The sequence below is a fragment of the Psittacula echo genome (assembly GCF_963264785.1).
Source record: "Psittacula echo genome assembly, chromosome: 7".
Classification (NCBI taxonomy): domain Eukaryota; kingdom Metazoa; phylum Chordata; class Aves; order Psittaciformes; family Psittacidae; genus Psittacula; species Psittacula echo.
In genome coordinates this window covers 12,055,067-12,080,018 of record NC_137740.1, presented here as the reverse complement: position 1 = coordinate 12,080,018, position 24,952 = coordinate 12,055,067, and the positions used below count along the sequence as shown (strand labels likewise).

At 53.4% G+C, this 24,952-nt stretch overlaps 1 protein-coding gene across 7 annotated transcripts in view; it reads right to left on the bottom strand.

Moving 5' to 3' along the window:
* Positions 1-24,952, bottom strand: part of ERI3 (ERI1 exoribonuclease family member 3) — a 130,276-nt gene that overhangs the window by 7,895 nt on the left and 97,429 nt on the right. The window contains exon 10 of one of the 7 annotated variants that reach the window (XM_080622734.1): positions 11,315-11,793. The exons of 4 other annotated variants lie outside the window; for them this stretch is intronic. In XM_080622734.1, the coding sequence (XP_080478860.1) occupies positions 11,615-11,793 (179 nt within the window). In that variant the 3' untranslated portion in view covers positions 11,315-11,614. Of the gene's footprint in view, positions 1-11,314; positions 11,794-16,048; positions 16,834-22,815; positions 23,761-24,952 lie in introns of those variants that run through there. 2 more of the 7 variants (XM_080622733.1, XM_080622735.1) reach the window with 2 other exon arrangements.

The window sequence follows — 24,952 nt, the reverse complement described above, 5'->3', positions numbered from 1 at the left end:
CATTTGCATATTAGGACTCAAATGAAGTAGGTAGCGGGCGAGGGGGCTGGGAGGGAATGGAAGGGGGGTGGAAGAGGAGGATGAGTGGGACCGCGCACCAAAAAGGGAACCATTTATTATGGTGAATAACTAATTTCAGAATTTATAGCTCTGGATTTTCGTTCCCGTGCCATTTATATTACAGAAGGAAATTAAGGGGCGGGCAGGAGGCTGGCTGGACATCTTTCTGCGTTATTGCTTGTCTGCCATTTGCAAATCATTATTAATTGTGGCCCGTGTCACTGGTGCAGCAGGGCAGGGTGCCTGGACAGCCAGAGCAGACACACATATCTCTTCATCAGGACCCCAGCCGCTAGCCCTGGAGAGCCAATTACCCCTCCCTGATTGGTATCAGATAAGGAGGGAATTTTTACAAATTAGGGAATAAATAGAATTTCCACACGTGGAGCAGGGAGGGCTTGAGAGGCAGTAATGAAAAACGATACATCACCATCAGCCAGACAACCCTATTCATACGCCGATGCATTACGCTCACTACTCATAATCCCGCCGAGTGACAGACAGCCGCCGAGCCGGAGGGGAGCGCATCCCGCCGGCCAGCCATTTCCCAAGCATGGCCTCCAGCTTCCAGCACCCTCACTGCAGCCCAGGGAGGTCTCGCATGCTGCAGCCTTTGCCATGGCCTTGCAGGGTGCACGCTGACTGCTTGGCATTGCTTCTGGCCAAGGGGATGCTGCATGGAAGCCATCACTACTCTGCTGCCCACAGGAAGACACCAGCAGGATAAGCCTCCAAACTTGGCCTTGAGTTTGGTGGGTGAAGTCAGCAGCCAGGCACCCTGCTGCACACCAGCCTCTCACCCAACTCCTGTATCCCTGCAGCTAAAGCACACATTACCCAAAATTATCCAGCCCAAACCCTGCCTCAAGAAGACTCTCCCCTCCCTTGGTGGGTCATGGCAGTATGCTGCTGTTATGAGATCCCTACCTAACTTCCAGCAAGGATTTGCCTTTTTCTGCTATTCAACACCAAATTGGTTCCGTGGCTCTGAGCTCCACTGCTCAGTCAGCACTGGGTCCCTCCATACCAGCGTGGTCCCTGTGTTACTTTGTGAGTGGTGCTAGAGCTTGAGGACAGCAGCACTGTCTTTGACCAGCCACAGGAGCAAAAAGGATGCTCCACTGGGAATAAGCTTGGGTGCCTCCAGCCCTGTGAGTCTGCCTGACGGGGAGTTTCAGACCCCAGCAGCTCCCTGTGGCAGCACAGTCCTTCACCCTGGCTGCAACAAAACTGGATGGCCTTGAGGACTAACAGGGTCCATGGCACAAGGTCCTTGGCCTTGGAAAGAGCAAACCGTGGGAGCGTGAGGACCCTGCTGACATTCGGAGCCCAGTCTGCACTGTCCTCCCCAGCGTCAGAGCCACGTGCTTCCGCGCCCGTAATTAGGTCTCCCTTATGACAAGCACGTCACTAAACAAAATGCTCGGCAGGAGATCAATCTCGCCTGTAAGTCACGCAGCCCTTAATTTATTCAGCATACACTGTCGCTCTGCCGCTGCCTCCCTGTAATTTATACCGTACACTGTCGTGTATTATTTAACTTGCCCCGGTGTTTTACAGCTCGCCTGAAAGTCGCTGTGCAAGATAAAGTCATGGCAGGGCACTGGTGAGGTGAAGTGGGATGCAAACCGACCCCTTGCTCCGGGGCTGGTACAGGACCTGGCTTGGGGACAAGGTGACAGTGACAAGGTCCCACACAAGTTGGTGCCTCAGGACCCTGCAGGTGGGAATGGGAATGCGAGTTTACTGACGCTGCAGGTGGATCCCTGCAGGAGCTCAGTAAAACACAGGCTCCACCACTGGTGCTCCCTTAGAGGAGGAAAGCATGGTGGATGCAGGATGCCTGCCTGCCGGGGCTGGGCTGCCCGCAGAGACCCAGCTGGACCTGGGAATGGGACAAGGCAGAGTTGCTCTCAGCATCCCTCCTCCTGGCTGTGCTGGACACAGGGATGGCCAGGCCTGTCCCCTTCTGCAACATGGATAGAGGGTCCCTACCCACAGGTGCTGCCTGAACACAGCCAGAGATGCTGAGTGAAGTGCAGAGGGGCAGCTGGGAGCCCCACGGATGGCTCAGCAGATGGAGCAGCCTCATCTCCTGGCCTGGCCTCACTGTAGGGCTGCAGGCAGCTGTGGGCAATGAAGGTGAGCAAGCAGCAGCACTGCCAACATGCTCAGTCCCATCAGCACCAGAGCAAGAGAGAAGCCCAAGGGACAGGGAGGAGCGGGGATGCTGCCCACAGCCCATCACCACCATGGCTCTGCCTTTGCCCTGCTGGCACACCCAGGACCATCTCTGCCACTGGAGCTGGTCCCTGATGCTGGTGGGAGCAGGCAGCCTTGCCAGGGTGGTGGGGCACAGGACACACAGCAGCAGCAGCCAGGCCCTGAGAGCAGGAGGGAGGTCCTACCCCAAAACTGGGGCTAGACTGGGCTGAGAGATGGCTGGTGGCTGATGTGGCTGCTGAGAGCAGCCCACCTAGAGATTGTCTTCGGCCGTGCAGCTGGATGGAAACAGTCAGTGATGTAGAGCTGGATCTCCTCCACAGGGAAGGTTAAAACCTCTGTTCAGTGTAAAGTTGCCATATCTAAGCGCTTATGATCATGATATTTATGGCTATTTTATTCCAGGCCGTTAAAGGCAGCAGTAGTTATCCACAGATAAAGGGAATTCAGCTCCCCTGACGACTTTTCTCCCCATGGTGAATGCATACTTGGCTGGAGTCAGGTGCTTGTGATGCAGGATCTCACCCCATGGTCCCTGCCAGAGCCAGCACTGGGGCTGGGCACACAGATGCTTGGCATGGCTCTTGTTCTGCTGTGTGAGAGCTGTGGGCACACATGTAGGAGATACTGTGCCAGTGCAGGTGTCCCTGCCTCCCACAATCCCTCTGCACACTGCCAGGCCCTGCTCTGATGGAGGGTTTATTTAGGGCAGCAGGAGCCCAAACTGCTTTGAGGCTTTGCAGGGCATTTAGAGCCCCACACATCTCTCGCCATCAACCAGGCACTGGCTCTGCTCCACATCCAGCTCCTGACACCCAGTCCCACCACTGGGATTGGGAACCTAATTAAGGAGAAATTTCAAGGGAGAAATGACAGAGTTGATAAAGCTGAGTTTCTCCTGCCTGTGAGTGACACGAGATGTCAGAGAAAGGAAATAAAAGGCAAGGATGCAATTCCAGTGCCGCTGAGAGTGTGTGGCGAGTCCTAATGGAAAGTTCTCCTGCTCTTTAAAGCTTGGTCAGATGGCCTAGTTATTGCTTTAAAAGGACCCAGAATCAAACTGCGGCGCTGCACTCGAAGCCTTCAAATAAAGGGAGCTGTGTTTCTGCAGGTCCAGCAAGGCAGAGGCAGGCGATTACACAGAGAAGGGCAGGTCTCTCTATCTTGGAGGGAGACCTACCTATTTTTAAACATTAGCTCCAAATCAGCAGCTCACCTCTTTGTCTCACCCAAACCCTCTCTCGCCTTCTGGAGGAAAGATCAAATGCCAGCCCTGCTGCCATTGTTTCTCTCCCAGCAAGATGGATGCGGGACTGTAATCTTCCCACAAAGCCACACGCTTCAAAGGTATCAAAGTGCTTATTAAAAGTCCTAGGAAACTAATTTAATAACATCCCAAAGGGCTGGAAAAATCAGCACCAGCAGCTCAAAATATAACCTTGGGCCCCATTCAACATGACTGTGTATGCAGGGCGCTTCGGCATGCAGACCTGCCCCGCTCCCCACCATGCGACCACCCCAGTGCTGCCTTGCTCCTGCTGGGGATGCAGGAGCATGAGGGACCCTGCCCCGATGGCACTGCTAGCACAGCTTGTGTGAGACTGTCCCCCCACCAAGGGCACTGCTGCGCCAGAAGCATCCACACACAGCGGGGACAGAGTCTGTTCATCCACCCCAGCTCCACGGCTCAACTCCCCTTGTGAAGTCACAGAATCACAGAATGGTTTGGGTTGGAAAGGACCTTAAGATCATCCAGTTCCAACCCCCCTGCCATGGGCAGGGACACTCCACACTAAACCATGTCACCCAAGGCTCTGTCCAACCTGGCCTTGAACACTGCCAGGGATGGAGCATTTACCACTTCTTTGGGCAACCCATTGCAGTGCCTCACCACCCTCACAGTAAAGAACTTCATCCTTATATCTAACCTGAACTTTCCCTGTTTTAAGTTTTAACCCATTACCCCTTGTCCTATCACTACAGTCCCTAACGAAGAGTCCCTCTCCAGCATCCTTATAGGCCCCCTTCAGGTACTGGAAGGCTGCTACGAGGTCTCCACGCAGCCTTCTCTTCTCCAGGCTGAACAGCCCCAACCTTCTCAGCCTATCAAAAGAGTCAGAACCCTGCACCATCCCAGAGGCAGGATTCCAGGCTTGCCTCTGAAACATGAAAAGTACTGTGCAGTTTTGGCTGGCATCTCAGTGGCTGCTGGAGCTCTGTGCAGCGCCCACACAGAGTGCTGGGCTGGAGGGAGCCGCACATGAGGCAGACACAGTCCTCAAGCTGTGCCACGGGAGGTTTAGACTGGATATTAGGGAAAACTTCTTCACTGAGAGCATGGTCAAATATTGGAACAGGGGAAGTGGTGGAATCACCATCCCTGGAAGTGCCCCAAACCCATGTAGATGGGGCCCTTAGTGACATGGTTTAGTGGTGGGCTTGGCAGTCCTGGGTAAAGGTTGGACCCAATGATCTGAAAGGTCTTTTCCAACCGAGTTGATGCTGTGATTCTATGGAAATGGAGGGTTGGGCTAGATGACCTATGTGAAGGTCCCTTCCAACCCAAGCTATTCTGTGATTCTATGGTGCAGCCAGGGATGTCAGTCAGACCTTGCAAAGCCACCTCAGTGAGACCTGTATGCTATGTGTGAGGCAGACCTGCACGCTGCCGGTACACGTGCCTTCCCACCAACACGTACATGCTGCAAGCACGTGCTCACAGACACAGTGGCCCCAGAGCCCATGGTCCCGGCTCCCAGCCCAGGTTCCAGGCACCACGTGGGACCCTAGGGCTGTGTCCCATCTGAGCAATGCAGGCTCCCATGGAAAGGGGCAGGGAATTGAAATTAACGCTCCAGCCTCCCTCTCATCCTGCCCATTAGTGGGGCTGTTTTACTCCGGATCATTAAATATGTATATCTTATTACACGCCTTGTTACAGTATTGAGCTCTATTGACTGATAATAAATTCCAAGCATCATCCTGGTCATAAATTTATCTGGAGATGATGAAGACTCAATATTCTAGTCATGCAGATAATATGATAGGGCCTTAAAAAAGATCATTACATTATATGCCAAAATTAAAAGTGAAATACACTTTATTAACACTGTTTCCACACTCGGGGCCATTACTTGTTATAACCCCTTCTTCCCTCCCACCCACCAACACACTGTCCCTTGGGCGAGATGAGGCAGACCTGCCACAGCTCTACCCTGGCAGAGGGGTACAGGGGCCACACAGGCAGTCACAGCTTGACCCCAAGGATGCAGGGCCTTGCCTGGTACAGCATCACTGCCCTGCCCATGGGCGAAGACCTCTCAGCATCTCTAAGTGTCTCAAGAAATATGTGCCTTGCGTGGCTTGCTGCCTGCAGCAGGCCCTCAGACTTAATCACCAAAAGGCAGCTTCAGGTCCCCTGGGAATGCTGCCCACCCATCAGGGTTAATCCCATAGCTCCCACCACGCAGCATCTCACCCAGGCTCTGGCAGGCTGCAGAGCCAGGACACGGGGCCCCGCTCATGCCTGGATGCACTGTGGTGCGGCATAGGCAGTCGGGAAGCAGAGATGGGATGTGGGTGCAGTGTGTCCCCTCAGAGAGGAGAGCTCCCAGTGCCTTGGTGCCAGGATCACTGAGCTGCCCCTTGGTGGGACAGTGAGGGCTGGAAAGCTCCTGGCAACCCTCCCTGGGGATTGGGGCTCAGCCCCCTCCTCCCTCTGGCCCTCCAAAGCCATTCCCCTCCTTTAATAAGAAGGTCACAGCCATTTAAACTCCACTGATGAGGGCAGGCAGCTCATGCCCCTCCTGCCCGGTGGGGCCGGCCTGGCCACGCTCCTGCCTGTGGGTCAATGGCACACAGCAAGTTTAAAGTGTGTCCCCCCAATCCCCCTTCCCTCTGCCACCATCGTCTCCATACGCGCAAGGTGAAGAGCGCTGGGGGGGCCCATGGATCGATGCCGCGACACAGATCGGCTGCCAGGAAAAACCAATCGCGGATCAGATGGAAACCGACTTCTTCTTGTATCTGCTCGGCTCTCGGCGGGATAGATTGGCTGGAGAAATCCGATGGCGAGAGGAGACAAAGGGGGAGGCGATGGGGAGAGGAGGAAAGGGCTGATAATGCTCCTGCCACGGCTGCTCTAATCTGTGACAGCCCGAGGATTTGCTGAAAACCATTATCACATTGCTCTCCCTTCTCTTGTCCCTGATAAAGCCCTGGCTAATCTGTTTGTTGCAGGTATCGAACGAACACATTTAGCGAAACAAGGGGTGTGTGTGCGCAACCCTGCCTGCGGAGCAAAGGGGTCCTGCCTGCACCTCTGGCCTCGCTGGGAGGCCACTGGGGAGCAGGGAGGGCAGGGATGGTTTTGGGTGCAGACTTGCTGTGGGCGCAGGCTCTACGCTGTTGGGCCATGCTGAGCTGCTGTGCTGGGCACAGGGGAAACATCAACACCAACCACTCTGCGAGTTTTCCATAGCTTTTCCCCAGGCACCATGTTTCATCTTGGTAACACAACTTGCACAGGGTGACAAGTGAAGCCCTGGGGCTGGTGGGTGATGTTGTGGGTGCGCCATGGCACATCCCAGCCTGGAGCTTTGCCGCAGCTCCCTGCACACCCAACCTCACTCCCATGGGGCAGAGCAGCTGAGATGAGGACACACAGTGTGCCCATGCCATGGGAATGGCTTCCCAGCCCTATGCTGGAGCCCAGCTCGGCTCGCGCCTGCCTGTCCCGGTGCTGACCTTGTCCCTCCCCTTGTGAGAGGCTCTTTCTCTGGGGAGGAGAAGATAATTCAGTGGCTGTGAAAGCCCAGACCTGGGGCTCCCGCAGCCGCCTGTTACAAACAGTTCTAGTGGAACATTAATTATAGTAATTTAGCCGTGGAACACTAACTGCAGCCAGTGCAATAGCATTCAGTACATTAGTGGCTATAACCCACTCCTTAAAAAAGACATTTGGCTACTGACAGCTGATAAAATGAGTTGTGAAGCATAACCAAAGGGGGGGGTGGAAAAAACCAGAAGCGTGCTGGGAGCGAGCTGTGGGGCAGGAGGATGGGGGGACATGCTTGGGGGGCACAGGGGTTGCAGGCAGAGGGGCAGGATGAGATGGGGGGCCCTCCTGCTCTGCCATGGGCTTTCAGTGCCGCGGGCAGGGCTTGGCGAGGCAGGGGGCTGTGTCTCGGCAGTATGTCAAACAGAAGGACATTTCCTTCTATCTCCCAGCCGCCGCCCCAGGGCACAATCCACCTACATTCAATCTTTACTCCACTACACATGTTTCCTTTCCAGCCTCGGATTATTTTTTATCATCAAATTACCGCGGCGATAAGATGGAGTAGATGTGATAGTGAGCAGAGCTCCCGCCCTCCCTTCTCCCCTCCTTCCCCAGCATCCCTCCTTCCCGCTGCCACCCCTGGGCTCTGAGCAGGAGAGGGGGTTATCCAAATGTCAGGGGGTGAGGAGAGGCCCCTCAGCAGCTGGATTCACCTGCCCGGGTGCAGGCAGGCTGCGAATGCCACACAGTTTGGGTGCCCATTGAGCTTGCGGGGTGCCCTGCTGTGGTGTGGGACCCATCAGCAGTTGCAGCCCAGCATCTGCTCCCCACAGCACCCTGGCTCCCTGACTACACCGATACCTCAGCCTGGCACTAGAGGTGTGACAGCCCGGTGACACCAGGGACACAGGGAACCTTGGTGCAGGGTGGCCAGGAGAAGCATGGCTGGGCTGTTACAAGCCCAAGCAGCACTGCAAGGCCCTGCTGTGATGAATCCTCCCCATCTCCTTGTTTACTCCAGTCCGCAACAAATGAGTCCCTGCCCGTCCAGGGATAGCTCATCCGGAGGAATGCTCTTTCAGGCCTCTCCCTCTAATCCCTATTAATTTAAATAATGCTCGGCCACTCTTCTTGAACTATTTATTATTTATCAGGTTTGTTTATTTGTAGCTAACAGGTAGCGCTCAGCACGCGTCCCCGGCACGGGGACAGGGGCCGTTCATCACACCGGCTCCCCCGCCATCTACCATCCGTCAATTACTCCTGCTTCCTTTAATTAGTAATGAGGACTAATATCTCTGCCTGGGATGGTGGCTGGAGCGGAACTTCCCTCCGGTGGCATCCGAGCAGCACCAGGGAGGGAATGAAAAATAAATACTTGTACCAGCCAATACTGATGCTGCTCCTGGATGAGCAGGGGAGCTCGCCAGCCCCATGCTCCCCTTCCCAAGGAGGTTCTGGTCCCTTCTAGCTCCCCAGGTGTTCCCTGTACACCAGAGGCCCCTTACCCACCAGGATGCCAGCCAGGTCCTGATCCATGGGTGCCCTTTCCCACATGCCAAGGCCATCCCAAACCATAGAGGGTCCCCTGCTGTGCCCCAGCTGCTGAGCTCTACACAGGTATCGGCAAGAGGAAGCCTACATTAAATGCCCATTAGAGCCTCTGGCCTCGCCTGGCAATCCTGGAGAGCTCTGTATCAGAACATGCCATCCAGAGGCAGCCTAATAGCGAAGGCAGCGCATGATATAAATCAAAGCCCCTTTGATTTATTGACTGGGAGAAGTTTTTACACGATAGCCCATTAAGACGGACGGCTCTGTTTACAGCCAGGCCATCTAGCTATAGGGACCCTGAACTGGATGGTGTGTTTTGCTATTGCTCTTCAGGCAGACATCTCATTAAGGGGAACAGCATATGGAGCTCTCTGGATCTATACTTCACGAGTCCTGAGGGAGGCTTTTACCATTTTTAATAAGCGGGCAAGGTTAGCAAACCTGCAACGCGGTGACCTCCCCTCCCGTGCAATGGATCTCCCTGAAACGCACAGAGCTGGACTCACCGGGTGCGTGCGGGACTCCATAAATCACATCCCTGCTGCCAGCCAGGGAATGGTAAGGGGGGTCCAGACCAGGGAATGCTGTATCTGAAATGGGGTGGCCACGTGTGGCTGAACACACTGGGAGCAGGTAGTTCAAATACAGCCGGTGGAGTAGTGTGGGGTGTGCCTCTGCCCATCATGGGGGTGATGGGTGGCACTTGTGTGGCTCAGCCAGCAAAGGTGCTTTAAAAGGAGAGAGTGTTAACACGATAGCTGCAGTGCAGGAAACAAAACCCCTAGCTGGCTATGGAGGGGAGATTATTCCGTATTCAGTAACATGGCTGTTTAGGAGAACAAGTGATCTCTGGCAAAGGCCTCTGGCTCTTCCCCAATCTGACAAAGCCACGCAGCCTACAGGCAAACTGGCCCCTGCGGGGCTCCTGGGGTTGGATGCAGTGGGCTGGAGCTGCTGGGGCTGGCGGAGGAGCGGGGAGGCAGGCACACTGGGTGAGCTGCTGAGGGGTAGGGTAGACACAGGGCAAACAGCTCACCCAGGATACCTTTCTGAAGCAAAAGGGCTTGTGCAAGGTTTGGGTGCTCCTACTCAGGCATCACTTACACCCCCAGGTACAGCAGCACAGACATAGGGTCTCAAGACAGTGGGTTATGTTCCATCTCTTCCTGGCCCAGGTACATGGTTGTGCACCCACTTGCTCCGCAAGAACAGCAATGAGGCTTCTGCCCATCAGCCAGCCCTTAAATCCCTGTTTTTCACTCCTGTGGTACCAGCTAAGCACTATAACCATCACCAACCTTTAGCATTTAACTTAACACATCTAAAATTCACACCATGGAAAAACCTGACAGGAAAGCAGAAGACTGAGAATGTCATTGTTTCCTTTTGAGAAGTCTTGCCTGGCTTTGGTTGGGAACGAGGGAAGGCAGAGGACGAACAGACACACCTGGTGGCATATTTGGGTCTTTTTCCAGCAATTCTCTCACAAATAGTCTGAGCATCTTTGAAATGAAATTTTGTAGGCGATTAGCTCACAATGTGAACTTAATTGCTTTTGGTATTTAAAAAACCCCATTAAATTAAATGGCCGAGATATTGAGGCTTAAGCAATGGCTGCTTCCACTGCACAGTAACTACCAGCCTCATTACTGGGATGCCAAATCCAGCGGCGGAAGGCACAGACCCATGCGACGTGACTGGTGGCAGCTCTAGCGCTGCCTCCCAGCTCACAGCCTGTCAGTAAGAGGATCATCAACAGCAGCGAGAGGATGGCTCAGAGCAAGGCTGGCCTGGAGCAGCAGCCCCACAGCATCCTGAGCTCCTGCTTCCCCAAAGCATCCTTGTTGGACCAAATGGGCCAAACCTGGGCATCGGGAAGCCAAGTGAGTATTTAGCTCCTTCGGCTTGATGGGAGGATTGGCTGGAGTGGAATAGTCCCATGCTGCAGGGCACCCGAGTCCTGCTCTGACAGGACATTGATGTCCACCAAACCAGTTTGGTCCCCATTTCTTGGGGATCCTGCAGAGCAGTGGATGTGCAGCTTCCACAAGTGACTATTAAGTGATGGCACTATTTATCCCTAGGGACAGCTCCAAAGCCGGTACCTTGCATCTCTTTATGCCATCACTATGCAAAGGAGCTCTCCTCACCACAGAGCCCGCAGCACTGCCCTGCTTTGCACTGAGTGCTGTAATACAATAGAGCAGCCAACGGTAGTGTTTTCACCTTACTTTACTTGTTTGTTTAAATTATTTACACTCCTCAGATGCAAGATTGCTCTCCAAAAGGAGCATCCTTTTGGCTGCTGCAGCTTTAAAATGACTTGCATCCATCACTCAATCGCTTTCAGGTCAAACACACGCTCCCGACTTAATGACCACATTTCCGCAGCAACAAATCTGTCACTGCTGTTTGTTTAAAGCCAACAATCTGTAGGAGCACTGTGTGCAAGGATTGAATTAACTCAGCATCTGAATGACTGCGGTGCCAGATCATTCAAATTGCACCTTTTCCAACATCTTCACAATGTTAATTAATGTTCCTTGGGTGATGTGCAACATGCTGCAGTGCACAGGGCTGCTGGAGGGAGCAAAACTCAATCCCTGTGGGCCTGAGGACATGGGAACCAGGTTCCTGGCTGCCCCAGCCCCAGGAGCATGTGTGTGTTTGTGGGGGTGTTGAGGAAAAAGAGGGGCTGGTGGTTCCCCTTTGCTCTGACATGACCTACCCTGATTTCACCCCCAAATTTAGTGATCCATCTGAGATATTCTGTGCTGGACGTCCCACTCACAATGCATTTTCCCCCAGGAAATTTCAGCCTGAACTGTTAATACATTGCCATCAACAAGAATGAGAAATATGTTGCTATTTCCCTGAAATTCCAGCTACTTGTTGTTGCAGGGTTCTTTTGTTGTGCGTGCCCAGATGTTTTGGAACAAAGCCTTGAAGTCTGCCAGGAAGGTGATTCTGGGGCCAGGGAGCATTCCGGGTTTCCCATCAGGATCTCGCCAGCTTTGGGCAAAGCCAGCGCTGCCCATGGTCCCGGGTGGCCACACGTGTGCTGACCCCAGGCACCTGCGTGGGGAGTGGGGACCCGGCTCTCCGGAGCTCGATGACTTCCCCAGGAAGTGTGAGGGAGGAAACTGCTCCATTGAAGCCACTTGCGCCAACAAGAGCTGGAGTCGGGGCAGGTGAAGCAGGAGGAAACAGTGACAGGGATTTAGTGGGGATGGTGATGGGGGGAGATGATACCAGAGAAATAGGGGAAGGGAGCGGGACAAGGAAATGAGGACAAAGAGGTGGGACAGGGATGGGGAGGCAGACTGAGCTTGGCAAGATGTGTAGAAAAGGAAGGAGGGAGTGGGATTCACTCCATCAAACTGCCTAGGTCTCCAGCTGCCATCCACAGTCTCTGGCTACTCCTGCCCTTGCCCACCAGTAAGTCCTTGGCCCAAAGTCCTCATTCCAGGCCCCCGGCCATGGTTCCTCTTTATCTGGGGCATTCACATCTGCATGCAGCAGAAGCAGGGTCTGCTGAGGGGTCCTAACCTGGAGAGCTAGGGCCCTCCTCCCACTTCCCCACAGTTAATTGGGGCACTGCTCTAATCTCTACCTCCGATTTTCTTCTTTGCTCTTCTCTCACAAACTGAACACAAATCCTCAACATCCCCTTTGCTTTTCCCTGTGATATTCCAGCATGAGGTCCCAGGCTGGGGAAGGTAATGACTAATGCCTGTTTGAACCTATACACTCATGCACAGAGATGGACACACCAATGCCTGCCGACACCTTCCTTAGGGCACGCTCACTCCAGCTCCAGCAGAGAGGGAAGCAGTGATGCCCTGATGCCATCCAAACCACAGGAGAAATGCATGATAAAGGACTTCCAAGTGGCTTCCTCCTTCTTTCTAGGGGCCTATGGGTCCAAGAGGGCATGTGAGAGTGCTCCTGTGACCGAGTCTCAGCTGCCAGGTTTGCATCCAGCACCCATCTTCTGCTTGCCTGAAAACTGGTTCCTCTGCACTGAGCTCCAGCCCTCTGTGGGCTGGGAGGCTCAAAAGGCAAGTGGAAGGAGATGAGCTGGCTTGAGCTAGGGGCAGACCGCTCCTTTGCTGTGTCCCTGGGGCCATGGATCTGGCACAGATACCAGAAGCACCTGCTCCCAGCTCCCTGATGCCCCTGATGCTTTGTGCCGTGATCTGGAAGGGCATTCAGCCACTCAGAAGCAGTTAAAATCAGATTGCAGTGTGCTGGTGCAGACAAGGAGGGGGTGCCCCCCCAGAGAGGTGCTGCCAGCACCATGAGGTATTTGGGGGAGCTGTCAGGGTGGTACAGGATGGGAAAGTCATCATCCATTAACACCCATCCCTTCCTGGCACCCCAAAAGGGGTGGAAAACCTCTGCCAAGGCTCCTTGCTCAATACAGCCTGGATGCAAGAATTTCAGCCTTCCCAGGGCCCTTCTTTTCCTGGCAGCAATTCACTATGTAAAGAGGCTGGATATTTATAATTATGCTCAAAGTGGCCACTTTGAAAATCTATATGTCTCTAGGCTCCCTGTACATCATAATGTCAAGCCTGTGAATGGAGGCATCCATCAGAAGCCTCACATCACAGACCTCGGAGCTGTGATAAACACTCGGGAAATGCTTGCTGAACCCTGTGTCCCACTGCTGTCTTCTGGGCAAGAGGCTTGGTCCATGGGGACTCCTCCAGGAGGGATGCCACTGGGTGCTCATGAGTCACTGATCATAGATGAGGATGGAAGCAGAGTTGGGGTTCCTCTAGCCAGAGCCTTCCCTGCTGACTCTTGCCATCCCCAAGGAAGAGGGGGCTTTCCTCCAGGTGGGACCATCCAAGCCATCACCTGCTTCCACCCCATGGTCCCTCTGTCTGCAGAAAGGCAGCTTCCACATCTCGGTATGTGGGAAAGCCCCGGTGTGATGGTGAGCTACAGGGACAGGATACACGACTCAAACACCAGCTCCACTCTAGGTCATTAAATCCCCATCCCTTGGCCTCATCAACCCCAGGATATCCTAAGCCTGAGTGAGAAGGACCAGTCAGTGACAGAGCGGGGGGTGTCAGCCCCCATTTCCAGCAGGGAAACTGATGCAGGGAGCTGAGGTCTCTTCTCTGGTACAGCAAACAGAGCTGACCTTGAAGCTACGCTCCAGCCCCACCATGCTTGCGGGGAGTTTCCTCTGCACCTCTCCAATGTGGGGACACAAAGCCCCACCTCAGCATCACCCCTTTGATAACCGGGACAGCGGGATGCCCGTGGTGGACCAGGAATGCCCCTGTCTGCTGTCAGCGTGGCGAGAGGACGCGCAGGCTTCGCTAACGCCTTGCCCAGGCTGTTCTTAAAAATTTATTGCTGTGTTGCAACATGAAAAATAAGACAGAGAAGTAATCATTAGTATAACTATAACTCCCCGTGCAATGGTCCCACTTGTAAATTGAGATTTATGATTGCAGCTGCCGATATTTTAGAGGCCGGTGCAGGCAGCGGTGGCAGCACAGCCCAGCTACACGCTGCCCCGCCGCAGTTACAGTTTATCACAATCTGCAGAGATTATTGCAATGAATAATACACAACAGGCTGGCAGTGAAGAACTATTCCCGATCAAACGCTTCTGTAAACAACTGAATAAATAATATTGCTCAGCCCCTCTTTAGAGCCCTCAGAGGCCCAGGGAAATCTCTCATTACTCAGCAGGAGAGGCAGTGAGGGGCTTGGAGATGCCATCAGGAAGGGATGCAGTGACTCTGGGCAGGCACTGGGCACCACAGGGACTGGCGCTTGAAAGCAGACAGCTCACCCTCCTGTTTTTTGGCAGAACAGGAGGCTCAGACACTGAAAAGACCTGCTCTCAGTCATGCAGCTCCAGAAACAGCCTGCTTGGACAGACAGAAGCCCAGACAGACAGGTATTGCTGTCCTGTCTCTGCTTGGCAAGGCTTTTGCTCACTTCTGATATTGAGTTGGCAGCAGGTAAAGAGCAGGTTCAGGGGCAGCCAGCCCCGCTCTGCAGCAGGGATGGGTGTTTGGGGCTGAGCCCACGGGCAGCGGGGCTCCCTGCGCTCCCTGAAATGTCAGTAAGTAATGCAACATGATGAGGGGTGTGCGCCAGCAGCTGCAGAAAGGGCATTTCTCACACAGCTCGGAAGGATAAAGTTCAGCTCCACGATGCCCCAGGTTTCCTCACTGCAGGGAGCTCTGCTTTGGCTGCCACAGGCATCAGGTCTGCAGAGACCCCTGCCCTGAGGGTGGGCATGGAGGGGGGATTCACCCCTTGCCCAGCACCCACTGCGCAGAGGGCCTTTATTTACTCTCTGAATGTCTATGCTCAAAATACAGTCATCAGAGGAGGAGGGACTTGCAAAGGAGCTAAGGAAGGGCTATAAACCAGGGCTGCAGCAGCTCTCTGATGTTTCAGAGTCCTCACACCATGGGGTGCTCATGTGCCTCTGCCCAGATACCCACAGGCAGGGAGCATCCCCCTGCACCCATGTCCTGCCTGCTCCAGGACCAGCTCCCAGGGTTGTTACCTGCTCCCCACAGGCTCTTTCCATGGCCAGTTCCGAGGGAAAGGCGAGAAAAGCAAAGCAGGAAAGTTTGCATCCCTGCACTGACTGCTCTGTATTATCTGTATGTGCAACAATCAGCTCCAATTAATCCCCCCTCAGCTTGGCCCGCCCGCTTCATTACCTCTCCTTGATGAGAACCATCAGTGGGGCCTGTAGGATTTTGCTAATTAGCCTCACTTCGTTTATCATTTCCATTTTCTCCCAGAGACGCTCGGCTTGCTGGGCGACAGCTTCATCTCCCGCTGAAACAATGCGGCCCCTTCTGTGCCTGTCTCACTTAGCGCTGTCACTGCAGCCATTATGAAATTGGGGTTTCATTTACACACTAATTAAACATTACAGCTTGTTCACAATTACAACACGGGGATGAGGAGGTAACTAATTACTTAAGAAATGAGCTAACATTTATCTCCCATTCCTCCCCCCCCAGCCCACCGCCCTCCTCTCCAATCAAGATTAGAAATTGTTGTTGGATGGAAGCAGCCCAGCGGGCCCCTGCCCGCCTCTGCGTGTGCCACATCCCCTTTGGGGAGCCGTACCGAGACCCTGGCTCCGGGACAATCCATCAACCCCTAATTGCAGCTGGGATGACGGGGAGCTGCGGTGGTGATGCGTGGCGCTGTGCCAAATGGGCTGCACCGGGATGAGCAGTGATGCTAAGGATGCATCCGTCCTGCTCACTGATGTGGCATCCTCAGGACAGACTGGCTATGGTGCTGGCAGGGACTGAAGCGCTCCATGAGCACCATGGCCTCCTGCACCTATCAGGCTCTTGCCCATCGGGTTAATGTTGCAGAGGCAAGGGAACCCAGCGCACCCTCCATGTCCCTGTGGATGGGCAACTCACCCTGGAAAGACATTTTCTTCTGGGAGGAATTAACATTGAAAACTGAGAACCATTAGAGTAAACAAAGCAGGCTGTCACTCAGATCAAAAGGCTTGGGACACAAATGTGACTGGGGAGATGGGCCCTGGAGAGCAGGCAAGGAGGAAAGGGGCAGGCACCCCTTGGCTCATCCCTTGGGATGGGGCGGCTGGCATGGGCAGGCTGGTGGCCTGTGTTCAGCCTAGCAAGGCTGGGTGCTGCTGTTGAGCAAGCAACAGCCCCCTTGCACAGGCAGCACAGGGATGCCACGTGCTGCTGTCGCAGCAGAGCCGTCCTCACCTTGCTGCACTGAGGGCAGTGGCTGGAGCTGTACATGGGTGCAAGGATGGGGCTGTGGAGAAGGGTGACAGTGACCAGGATTGTCTTGGGATGGATGAGAGGATGCTTAAAAGGCAGCAAGACAGCTGACGGGAGAGAGGCCAGGGATGCTGCTGCGGTGCCTGGACACTGCTGCAGGCTCTGGGAAAGGGTAATGCTGCTGCAGGGCTTCCAAAACACAAGAGATTCCCCCCATAAACATCCCAAAGCACTGGAGATGCTCTCAGAAAAAAGTACCTCAGCACCAGACAATTAAGGTTCTTTCACAACTTTTAACCCGTGATTTTGAAGACAAAGAATTTGAACTGCTAATTGCTTTCCTGATCCACAGCGAGAGAACAAATACATCACCTTCCTGGGCTAGGAGAAAATTCAGAGCTGCTCTCCAGGGGAAGGGGATGCTCTCTTCTTCCCTCTGAGCCGCTTAAAAAATAATGATCAGGAAACAGTTAAGCAAAAGGGGGGTGCGCCGGCGGTTTAGAGAAAAAAACCTCACACCACTTTATAATAATAGTAACAACTCATTCCCATAGTTTTTATCCTTCCTGTCTTTAGCCCACAAGAAAAAAAAATAAAATAAAGAAACCCTGAGCTAAACTACTGACACTGGCTGGGAGCTTAGAACTGCCGCATCAAACAGAGCCCTTGAATCTCCTGAACATAATTGTGCTGCCCTCTAACCTCAACCTTCAATCAGTGCAGTGTAACTATCTCATTTTAGCCTACAGGACACACCCCTCTGCTAACTAGCAGCCATATTCTTCTCATTAGGAGACTGCTCTGGACGGGAGCGTGGAGGCAAAGCCGTTGTCTCTCTTTTTCTCTCCTCCTCTGCCTCTCTCGGCTGTTCTCTGTGTACTTCTGGAGGGGGAGAGCACCAGGCAGAGGGCTTTGTGGGTGCTGGAGGTGGCCCAGCGGCCAAGCCCTGAGTCCTCCAAGCATCCAAATGTAGCCAAATCGCTGGTTCTTGGTTGGAAGCGCAGGATGGGAGAGGGAACCTGGCGCTGGTACCCTCAGCCCCAGTACCCCCAGCCCCGGGGAGCTGCAGCTAATGGCTGGAGGGGGCTTCCCCAGCAAGTCGCTGCTGCTGTGCCCTCTGCAGGGTCCAGCCAACCATGGCTGCACCCCATGTGCAGAGCCCCTGGGGAAGGGTCTAGATGTGGCAGTGGAGACATGCATGCCCTGGTGAGCACAGGCAACCAGCAGTGCCAGCACCGTCCCTGCTGCCATGGGGTGGGCAGGAAAGCAAGGGGTAATGCATGTCTGGGGTGCGGGCAGCAGTAGGGTCTGCACAGACAGCCCCTCTGGACTGGTGGTCGCTCCTCCTGCACATTGCAGGCATGTGTGTAATTAACAGTGAGGATAACTACAGCAGGAAAGCTTACCCAGGGTTGCTGGGTGCTCTCCATCACTGGGGGGGGTTGCGTCATGTCACTGGGTAAGGGTTTTCCATGGTTGAAGACCTCAGTGCCAAAGGGGGATGAGGGAGGACAGTTCTGTAGCCCCCCCAGCACAGCAGCACTACTGATCCTGCTGCATCTTATAGCCACCACCTGGTCAAAACCTGATAGATTGGAGCTCTTGAGTCTCTGCTTCATGACATCCCCTCAGAGACCTCCGAGCATGCAGGCAGACACGTCAGACCGCAGCACTGGACGTGGACCCTCAGTCCCATCAGCATGGACTGGTGCGCCCACCCTCAGCAGTGACCATGACTTTGCTGCAGGACTGGGAGCGAGCCAGAGCTGGAGTGGGATAAGCTGGGATCAGTCTGTGCAGTAGAATCTTTGGCTTTGGGAAGAACCTCACGCTATGGAAGATACAGGAGAGCAGACCCCCTCTGATCCCACTTGCAGATCTACAAACAAGCAAGGCGATGCTGGGAAGGGGCAGCAGTGTGGCTAGTGCAGCTCTTCCCTTCTCCAAACGCCCTTTGTCCTGGGATTTCAACATGTTAGTAACTTGGGAGTGGAAGAATTACACTGATTTTTGTAAGGACAGTGGAAAACACAGCACTGGACACATTTTTGATGCCTTGGTGTTCATCTTCCTCACCCACCGGCACCTTCCCCATCCAGACCCCATCCCTAGATCCTCTGCTGAGTTACACCAGCTATTAACACACTCTAGGTTTGCTGAATAGGACATGGGGCAGTGATCCTTAAACCAATTAATGTGATCCTTTGATTTCAGGGAAGGATGAAGAGAGGGCTGCCAGTGCCACGGTGAGGCAGGAGTTATGGGTCAGAGCCCAACATCACACAGATACCCGTTAGCTCTTAACATGAGGTGGGAGCCGGTGGGCAGCTGCTTCTGTCAGAGTGCTTTTCTGCATCCTTAGCTCTGCCCCAGCACTTCCTCCCAGGCACCAGGAAGAGTGATGGAAAGCAGCACCACGGTGCTTAATGGGGGTCTGGATGCCAACAAAGCCTCTGCTGCCCCATGCCTGGGTCAGGGCTGCCAGGAAGCGGCTCCTGCATGGAGGCAACTCCCCTCTGCCCAATGGGGACAGCATGGTACTGGTGGTGCTTGGTCTGAAGGCCTGGTACCAGGGGCAGCATCATCCCATGGCCCAAAACTTTCTCTCTTTCTATGCTTGGCCCTTTTTAAAGCAGAAGTTCTCTTGGCGAAGTCTTTCGGGGGAGGTGGAGAGAGAGTAGGAAGCCAAAGAGAACCGTCTTGCTAGTCAAAGCCTTTAACAACTATTTTTAATATCAGGCAGAGGAGCCGGAATTTGAAATGAAACAGCCCGTGCCTCTTTGATGGGCGAGCTACAGATCTTGAAACAAGGTCCATTCCCTCCTCCTTCACTAACTAACAGCCATATTTCTCTCATTAAAGACAATCTGGCCGTATTTTCAAACTTCTTAACAAGCCGATCACCGTAATTTGAGATTTCTATTATCCATGCTCCTATTACAGCAGTCTTTTAAGCAGCTAGCTGCTTTTTTTTCCGCTTTCTTTCCTCGACTTTGTCTCTCCCCTTACTCTGCCATTAATGGTAATGACGTGCAGGAAATAAGAGCGCCAAGAACCATCTTTTTTGCCCCCACCAACCCTTCTTTTTGGTACTAGGTTGTGTGGGGGTAGCAATAAGGAATAAAATAAAAAGCAAAATGAAGTTTGGTTATCTCTTATCTGGAGTTTGGTTTTTAATCCGCCCAGGAGCGCAAATGAAGCCAATGCAGTTCCTTATCTCCCCCATGGATCACAGAGCCCCCCCCTTCAAAAGACCCCCAGCTCCGTCCCCTTCCCAAAGGCGCCTGGCCATGGCCCCCTCCCTGCCCCATTAGTCCTTCACTGGGCTCTGCCAGATGGATGCAATTTGCATAATATCACCAGCGGAGGCTGGCAGATCAACTGGGGTCAGGCTCTGACATCTCCAGCACAGTCTATCTCCAAGTGCTAATTTGGACTGCATTGATCTCTCTTTCTGATTTCTTTGTCATTTACGTCTGCAACGGTTTGACAGGAGATACAGAGACAGACAAGGGGGGAAAAGAAGGGGAGGGGGCAGAAGAAGAGGACGGAAACAAAGATTGTAGTTACAGATGTCTTTAAGGGGAAAAACCAGATTAATCCAAGGACTCCTCTGAGGGTCGCAGCTTTGAAACATCCTAATTATCCTATTCTTATGAATTCCTGTGCAGACTTGGAGGGGGGTCTTACCAGGGAACTCAGGGGAATGGGAACTTGTTAAATTGTGGTGGAGTCTGGCTGGCTGCTATCCCTTCCCCTCCTGCACCTTCCAATAGTTTCTGACGAGGTGAAGCAGGGCAGCTTCAAACCTGGCATCCCTCGCCGAGTTGCCTTTCCCTCCATAGCTTTGTCACCACTCTTGTTAAAGGCAGATCTTCAGTAAGACTTGGGCAGGAGTCTCTCCTCCTCACAGAGGGGCGCATGGTGCTCAGAGCCACCAGCCCCATGCTGCCCAGGGAGGCTGGAGCTGGGCCAACACATGGATGGCTGAACTCTGAGCTAATCTGAGAGGGACAGCAGCATCCCTGCGATCCCCCGGGGATCACTGAATCGCATTGGAAAGGACCTGAAATCTCATCCAGTTCCAACCCCCTGCCATGGGCAGGGACACCTTCCACTAGACCAGGTTGCTCCAAGCCCCGTCCAACCTGGCCTTGAACACTGCCAGGGATGGGGCAGCCACAGCTTCTCTGGGCAACCTGTGCCAGCGCCTCACCACCCTCACATTAAAGGATTTCTTCCTAATAGCTAATCTCAATCTCCCCTCTGTCAGCTCAAAGCCATTCCCCCTTGTCCGGTCACTCATGTCCTTGTAAAAAGTCCCTCTCCAGATTTCTTGTAGTGCTCCTTAAGTTATTGGGGGATGCAGGTGCCAAAGGGCAGGTTTGGGGACATGTTGTTGTTGCAGGACAGCAGGATGTTAAAAACCACCTTCCACTGGAGTCCACTGCAGAGCAGCACAGGCAATCCTTGCTCTTAATTGAGATGTTTATGTTCGTTAACAGGAAACTTTTCCCCTCCTCACAGGTAAGGGAAATCACGCTACCATTTAGCCTCGTCTGGGACACAACACAGAGACACCAAGGCACCAAAAGAATCACAGGGAAATCAAAGTGTCACTCAGTGTTTTACGTTGCTACTTTCTTCAGGAAAAGCTCCCTAGAAAGTTAATGATCTTCCAAGGGTTTTCACCTAATGTGTCTCACTGTGTCAGAGGATGCGTCATGGTGCATGGGAAGTGTTTGCTTGTTACAGGGCTAACACGCTAGTAAAGATGCTTTACCTGCCCAGCACAACATGGGGTCAGCACAAGTGTCGTTCCAGCAGTGTGTGTATGGGATACTGTGAAAGGTTCAGCTAAAGGACTGGACAAATAAACAGCCAAGAGCATGATGAGTCTGCAGCAGTGCAAGGGTCTCTGTACAGATCATTTCATGTCTGCATGCTCCTGGGTTTGGGACTGGCTGATTGGTAAGACAGAGCACACATAATATAAACCATAGGCCTCTCCTTGTGCTCCCAGTATGCCAACAACAGTTTAGGGTGGTATGAGAAACGTATTTATGAGGTTTCTCATTCCTGGGGACAGGAATTGGGCCAGGTGTTGGGCTGAGGATCACAGCTGGCTTGGGAAGGAGGGAGGGAAGGACAGCAGATCTGCATTTTTTACCAAGGGAGACAGTCCTCACTGCTGGTTCTAAAACCAGAATCCAGAGGCAATGGGTTACAGGGCAGCTCCAGGATGACAGCAGTGCTGTCCTGATGGGGGTCAGGCAGGTCTGAGTCTTGAGACAGATCTGCCTTGATCTGCAACTGGGCTTGTCATAGAACCATAGAATAGTTCGAGTTGGAAGGGACCTTCAAAGCTCATCCAGTTCAACTCCCCTGCCATGAGTGGGGACATCTTCAACTAGATCAGGTTGCTCAGGACCACATCTAGCCTGGCCTTGAATGTCTCCAGGGATGGGGCATCCACCACCTCTCTGAGCGGCCGGTGCCAGTGTTTTACCACCCTCATTGTAAAGAATTCTTTCCTCACATCCAGCTTGAATCTCCTCTTTTAGTTTAAAACCATCACTCTCATCATATCGCAACAGGCTCTGCTAAAAAGTCTCTCCCCATCTTTCTTATAGGCCCCCATTAAGTACTGAAAGGCTGCAGTAAGCTCTCCCTAGAGTCTTCATTTCTCCAGGCTGAACAACCCCAACTCTCTCAGCCTTTCCTCATAGGAGAGGTGCTCCATTCCTCTGATCATTTTCATGGCCTCCTCTGGACCCTCTCCAGCAGCTCCATGTCTTTCCTGTACTGAGGACTCCAGAGCTGGATGCAGTACTCCAGGTGGGGTCTCACCAGGTCAGAACAGAGGGGCAGAATCACCTCCCTTGACCTGCTGGTCACTAAGATAATAATCCAGAAATCCCCCTTATATCCAGTCTGACACCAGTGCTGCAAACATCACTACTTCCACCCAGAAGAGAGAGGCTTGTATCCACTTCCCACACATCCCAGGTGAGCTGGCAGTGCATCTGCCTGTCCTGGGAGCTGGGAGGGGAGCATGGTGGTACCCTGACTTTATTTCAGCCTCTTCTTGCGCTTCCCTGCTTTCCTTTCCCCCTCTCAATTTCCTGCCTCTCCTGGGGGTGCAGGGAATCCTGCTTTCCCCAGTATCCATGGGATCCATCAAAGCCCCACAGCCCATCTCACCCTCCCTTCCAAAGGCTGCTCTCCTCAGGGACAGCAAGACCTCAGGCGAGCAGCAAGGTGTGATGAGCCCATCGAAACCCCCAGCAGGCAGCGGGGTCGGGCACAGGACCAACTTTTGGCAGGGTAGGATGGAGGGGTGAGTGCAGTCAACACAAACACTCAATCATCCTTCCTTTCTTTCTTCTGTGCCTCCTTTGTTAACTGCAGGAAACAGCTGAAAGACCTTGAGTTTCCCATTGTAGCGTGTATGGGAACAGAGCTGCAGTGATCAGAACATACCCCCCGCTGCTCCCGGGGAAAAAGGGAGAGCAGAATTCTGTCTAAAAAGGGTTTACGATTAGAAGAGTGTTCTGTCACTCTGGCACGCAGTAATCCACTGCGCCACCAAGTCCCTTCAGAGAGATGTCGAAAACTTAAATGACTGAAAGCAAAAGAGCCCCGGCTCAGGTTCCCAGGCAGCCAGACATCCTAATTATCTTTAGATCCACTCCCACATGGAGGGGAGAGAGCACACATGAGTAAAAAAAAAAGGAAAAGAAAAGAAAAAGAAAGAAAGAAAGAAAAAAAAAAAAAAGACTGTCACATTGCTTTTTTCCTTTTTTAAAAGCTTGTCTCCGCTCACTGCTTTTCCAGCTGTGACACCTCTCACGGTAGTTAATTAGAATCATGTCACCGCGTTAATGTGCTCTGACTGGACTCTGACAGACGCGTGTCCTCTAACCGGCCAGCCCGGCCAGTGCTCCCTCCCCATCCCTCCTTGGGGATGCGGGGCTGCTGCTTGTGGTGGTGGCATCCATCGCCACCCGCCTGCTGCCCCATCCCCATCCCCATGGCCCATGCTGGGACATGCTGCCTGGCTGTGACACCCAGCACACCACAGTCACTCCACCTGCTCAGGATCTGCCTGACCTTTACAAGCGCTAATTCAGAATGACACTGCTCATTTGGTGACATTTCTGTTGATTTTTACTTAAGTCTCTTTTAATTATTTAACTCAGAGTCTTTCCCCTTCTGCCTTGGGCTTTCCCCTTCTGCTGTGTGCAGGGCAGCAGCCCCATGCCTCATTCTGTAGCAGTGAGCTCTCTGCTTGGCTCTTGCTTTCAGCATCGAAGGATGGCATGGTGCAAACGGCACTGCCCCAGGCATGGCACCAGCTGCAGGACACCTCTGCTGAGAAAGCAATAGCTGAAGAAGAAGAGCGTATATCTGCTCTAGGGGAGCATGGGGTTCTCTAAGGCTTCTCCCATTCCCTGGAAGGGACAAGGAAGACAGGACTGGCAGTGTTCAAGGCCAGGCTGGACGGGGCTCGGAGCAACCTGATCTAGTGGAAGGTGTCCCTGCCCATGGCAGGGGTTTGGGACTAGATGAGCTTTTTTCCAACCAAAACCATTCTATGATTCTATGACTGACTCTGCCAGCCAGGGCCATATGGGTGGGATGCAAAGCGATCCAAAAAATGGAGGGGAGTTTCACAGAATGCTGTCCCTGTCCCCTTGTTTCACTTGCCCCACTGCAGATGAGGTGGTGACAGGATCCCACAGATGCCTGGGAGAGGCAGGAAATTGAGAGCAGAAAGGAAAGCAGGGAAGAGCGAGAAGAGGCTGAAATACAGCCAGCAAGCTGCCAGGACTACACACTCCCAGCACCTTGCAGGGTGAGGCAAAGCCTCATCAGTCCCCACTGAGCTCCTGGTGAGACAGAACCAGTGCTGACAGCCAAAGGCCCCCATTACAGCGGGTGGCACGCCATGTGCCACCGCATTTAGTGAGCGTGTCCCTTGCTGCCCTCTCCTTCAATGTCAGCCCGGAGAGCAGCCCGGCGCTGGCAGGATGGGAGCAGGCAGAGCGGATGTCTCCGCTGGGCAGGAGGCACCCGGCAGCGCTGGCCCGGCTCCCCGTGGTGGTGGCAGCTCGAGGTAGTTAATTAGAATCGTGTCACTATGTAAATGTGCTCTGACTGGACTCTGACAGACGCTCACCTATGACACCGGGGGCCAGGAGACAATCCACATCAAACTACTGCAGTGTGACCCTTTTAACACAAAGAGTAAACTCACTGCACATCGAGTTGAAGCTCATTAAAACTGTCTACTCTGCGAGCATCCCATTAACCTCACTGTTAAAAACACGCGATTCCTCTTCTTCTTTCCGAGGCCTAATTAATGCTCTGGATCAGGAACAATATCACACCCTAACCTTCCGAGATTTCCAATCAGTAAATGAAAAGAGAGAGATGGAGCCAGGAAGGCATGGTGGCTTGCTGGGTCGCTCACTGCATGGGCTGCTGACCAGCCCAGGCAGGCAGGGCTTTTCCATTTGGCATGGCAGAGATCCCCTTGGAGGGAGCACAGCCCTGACCA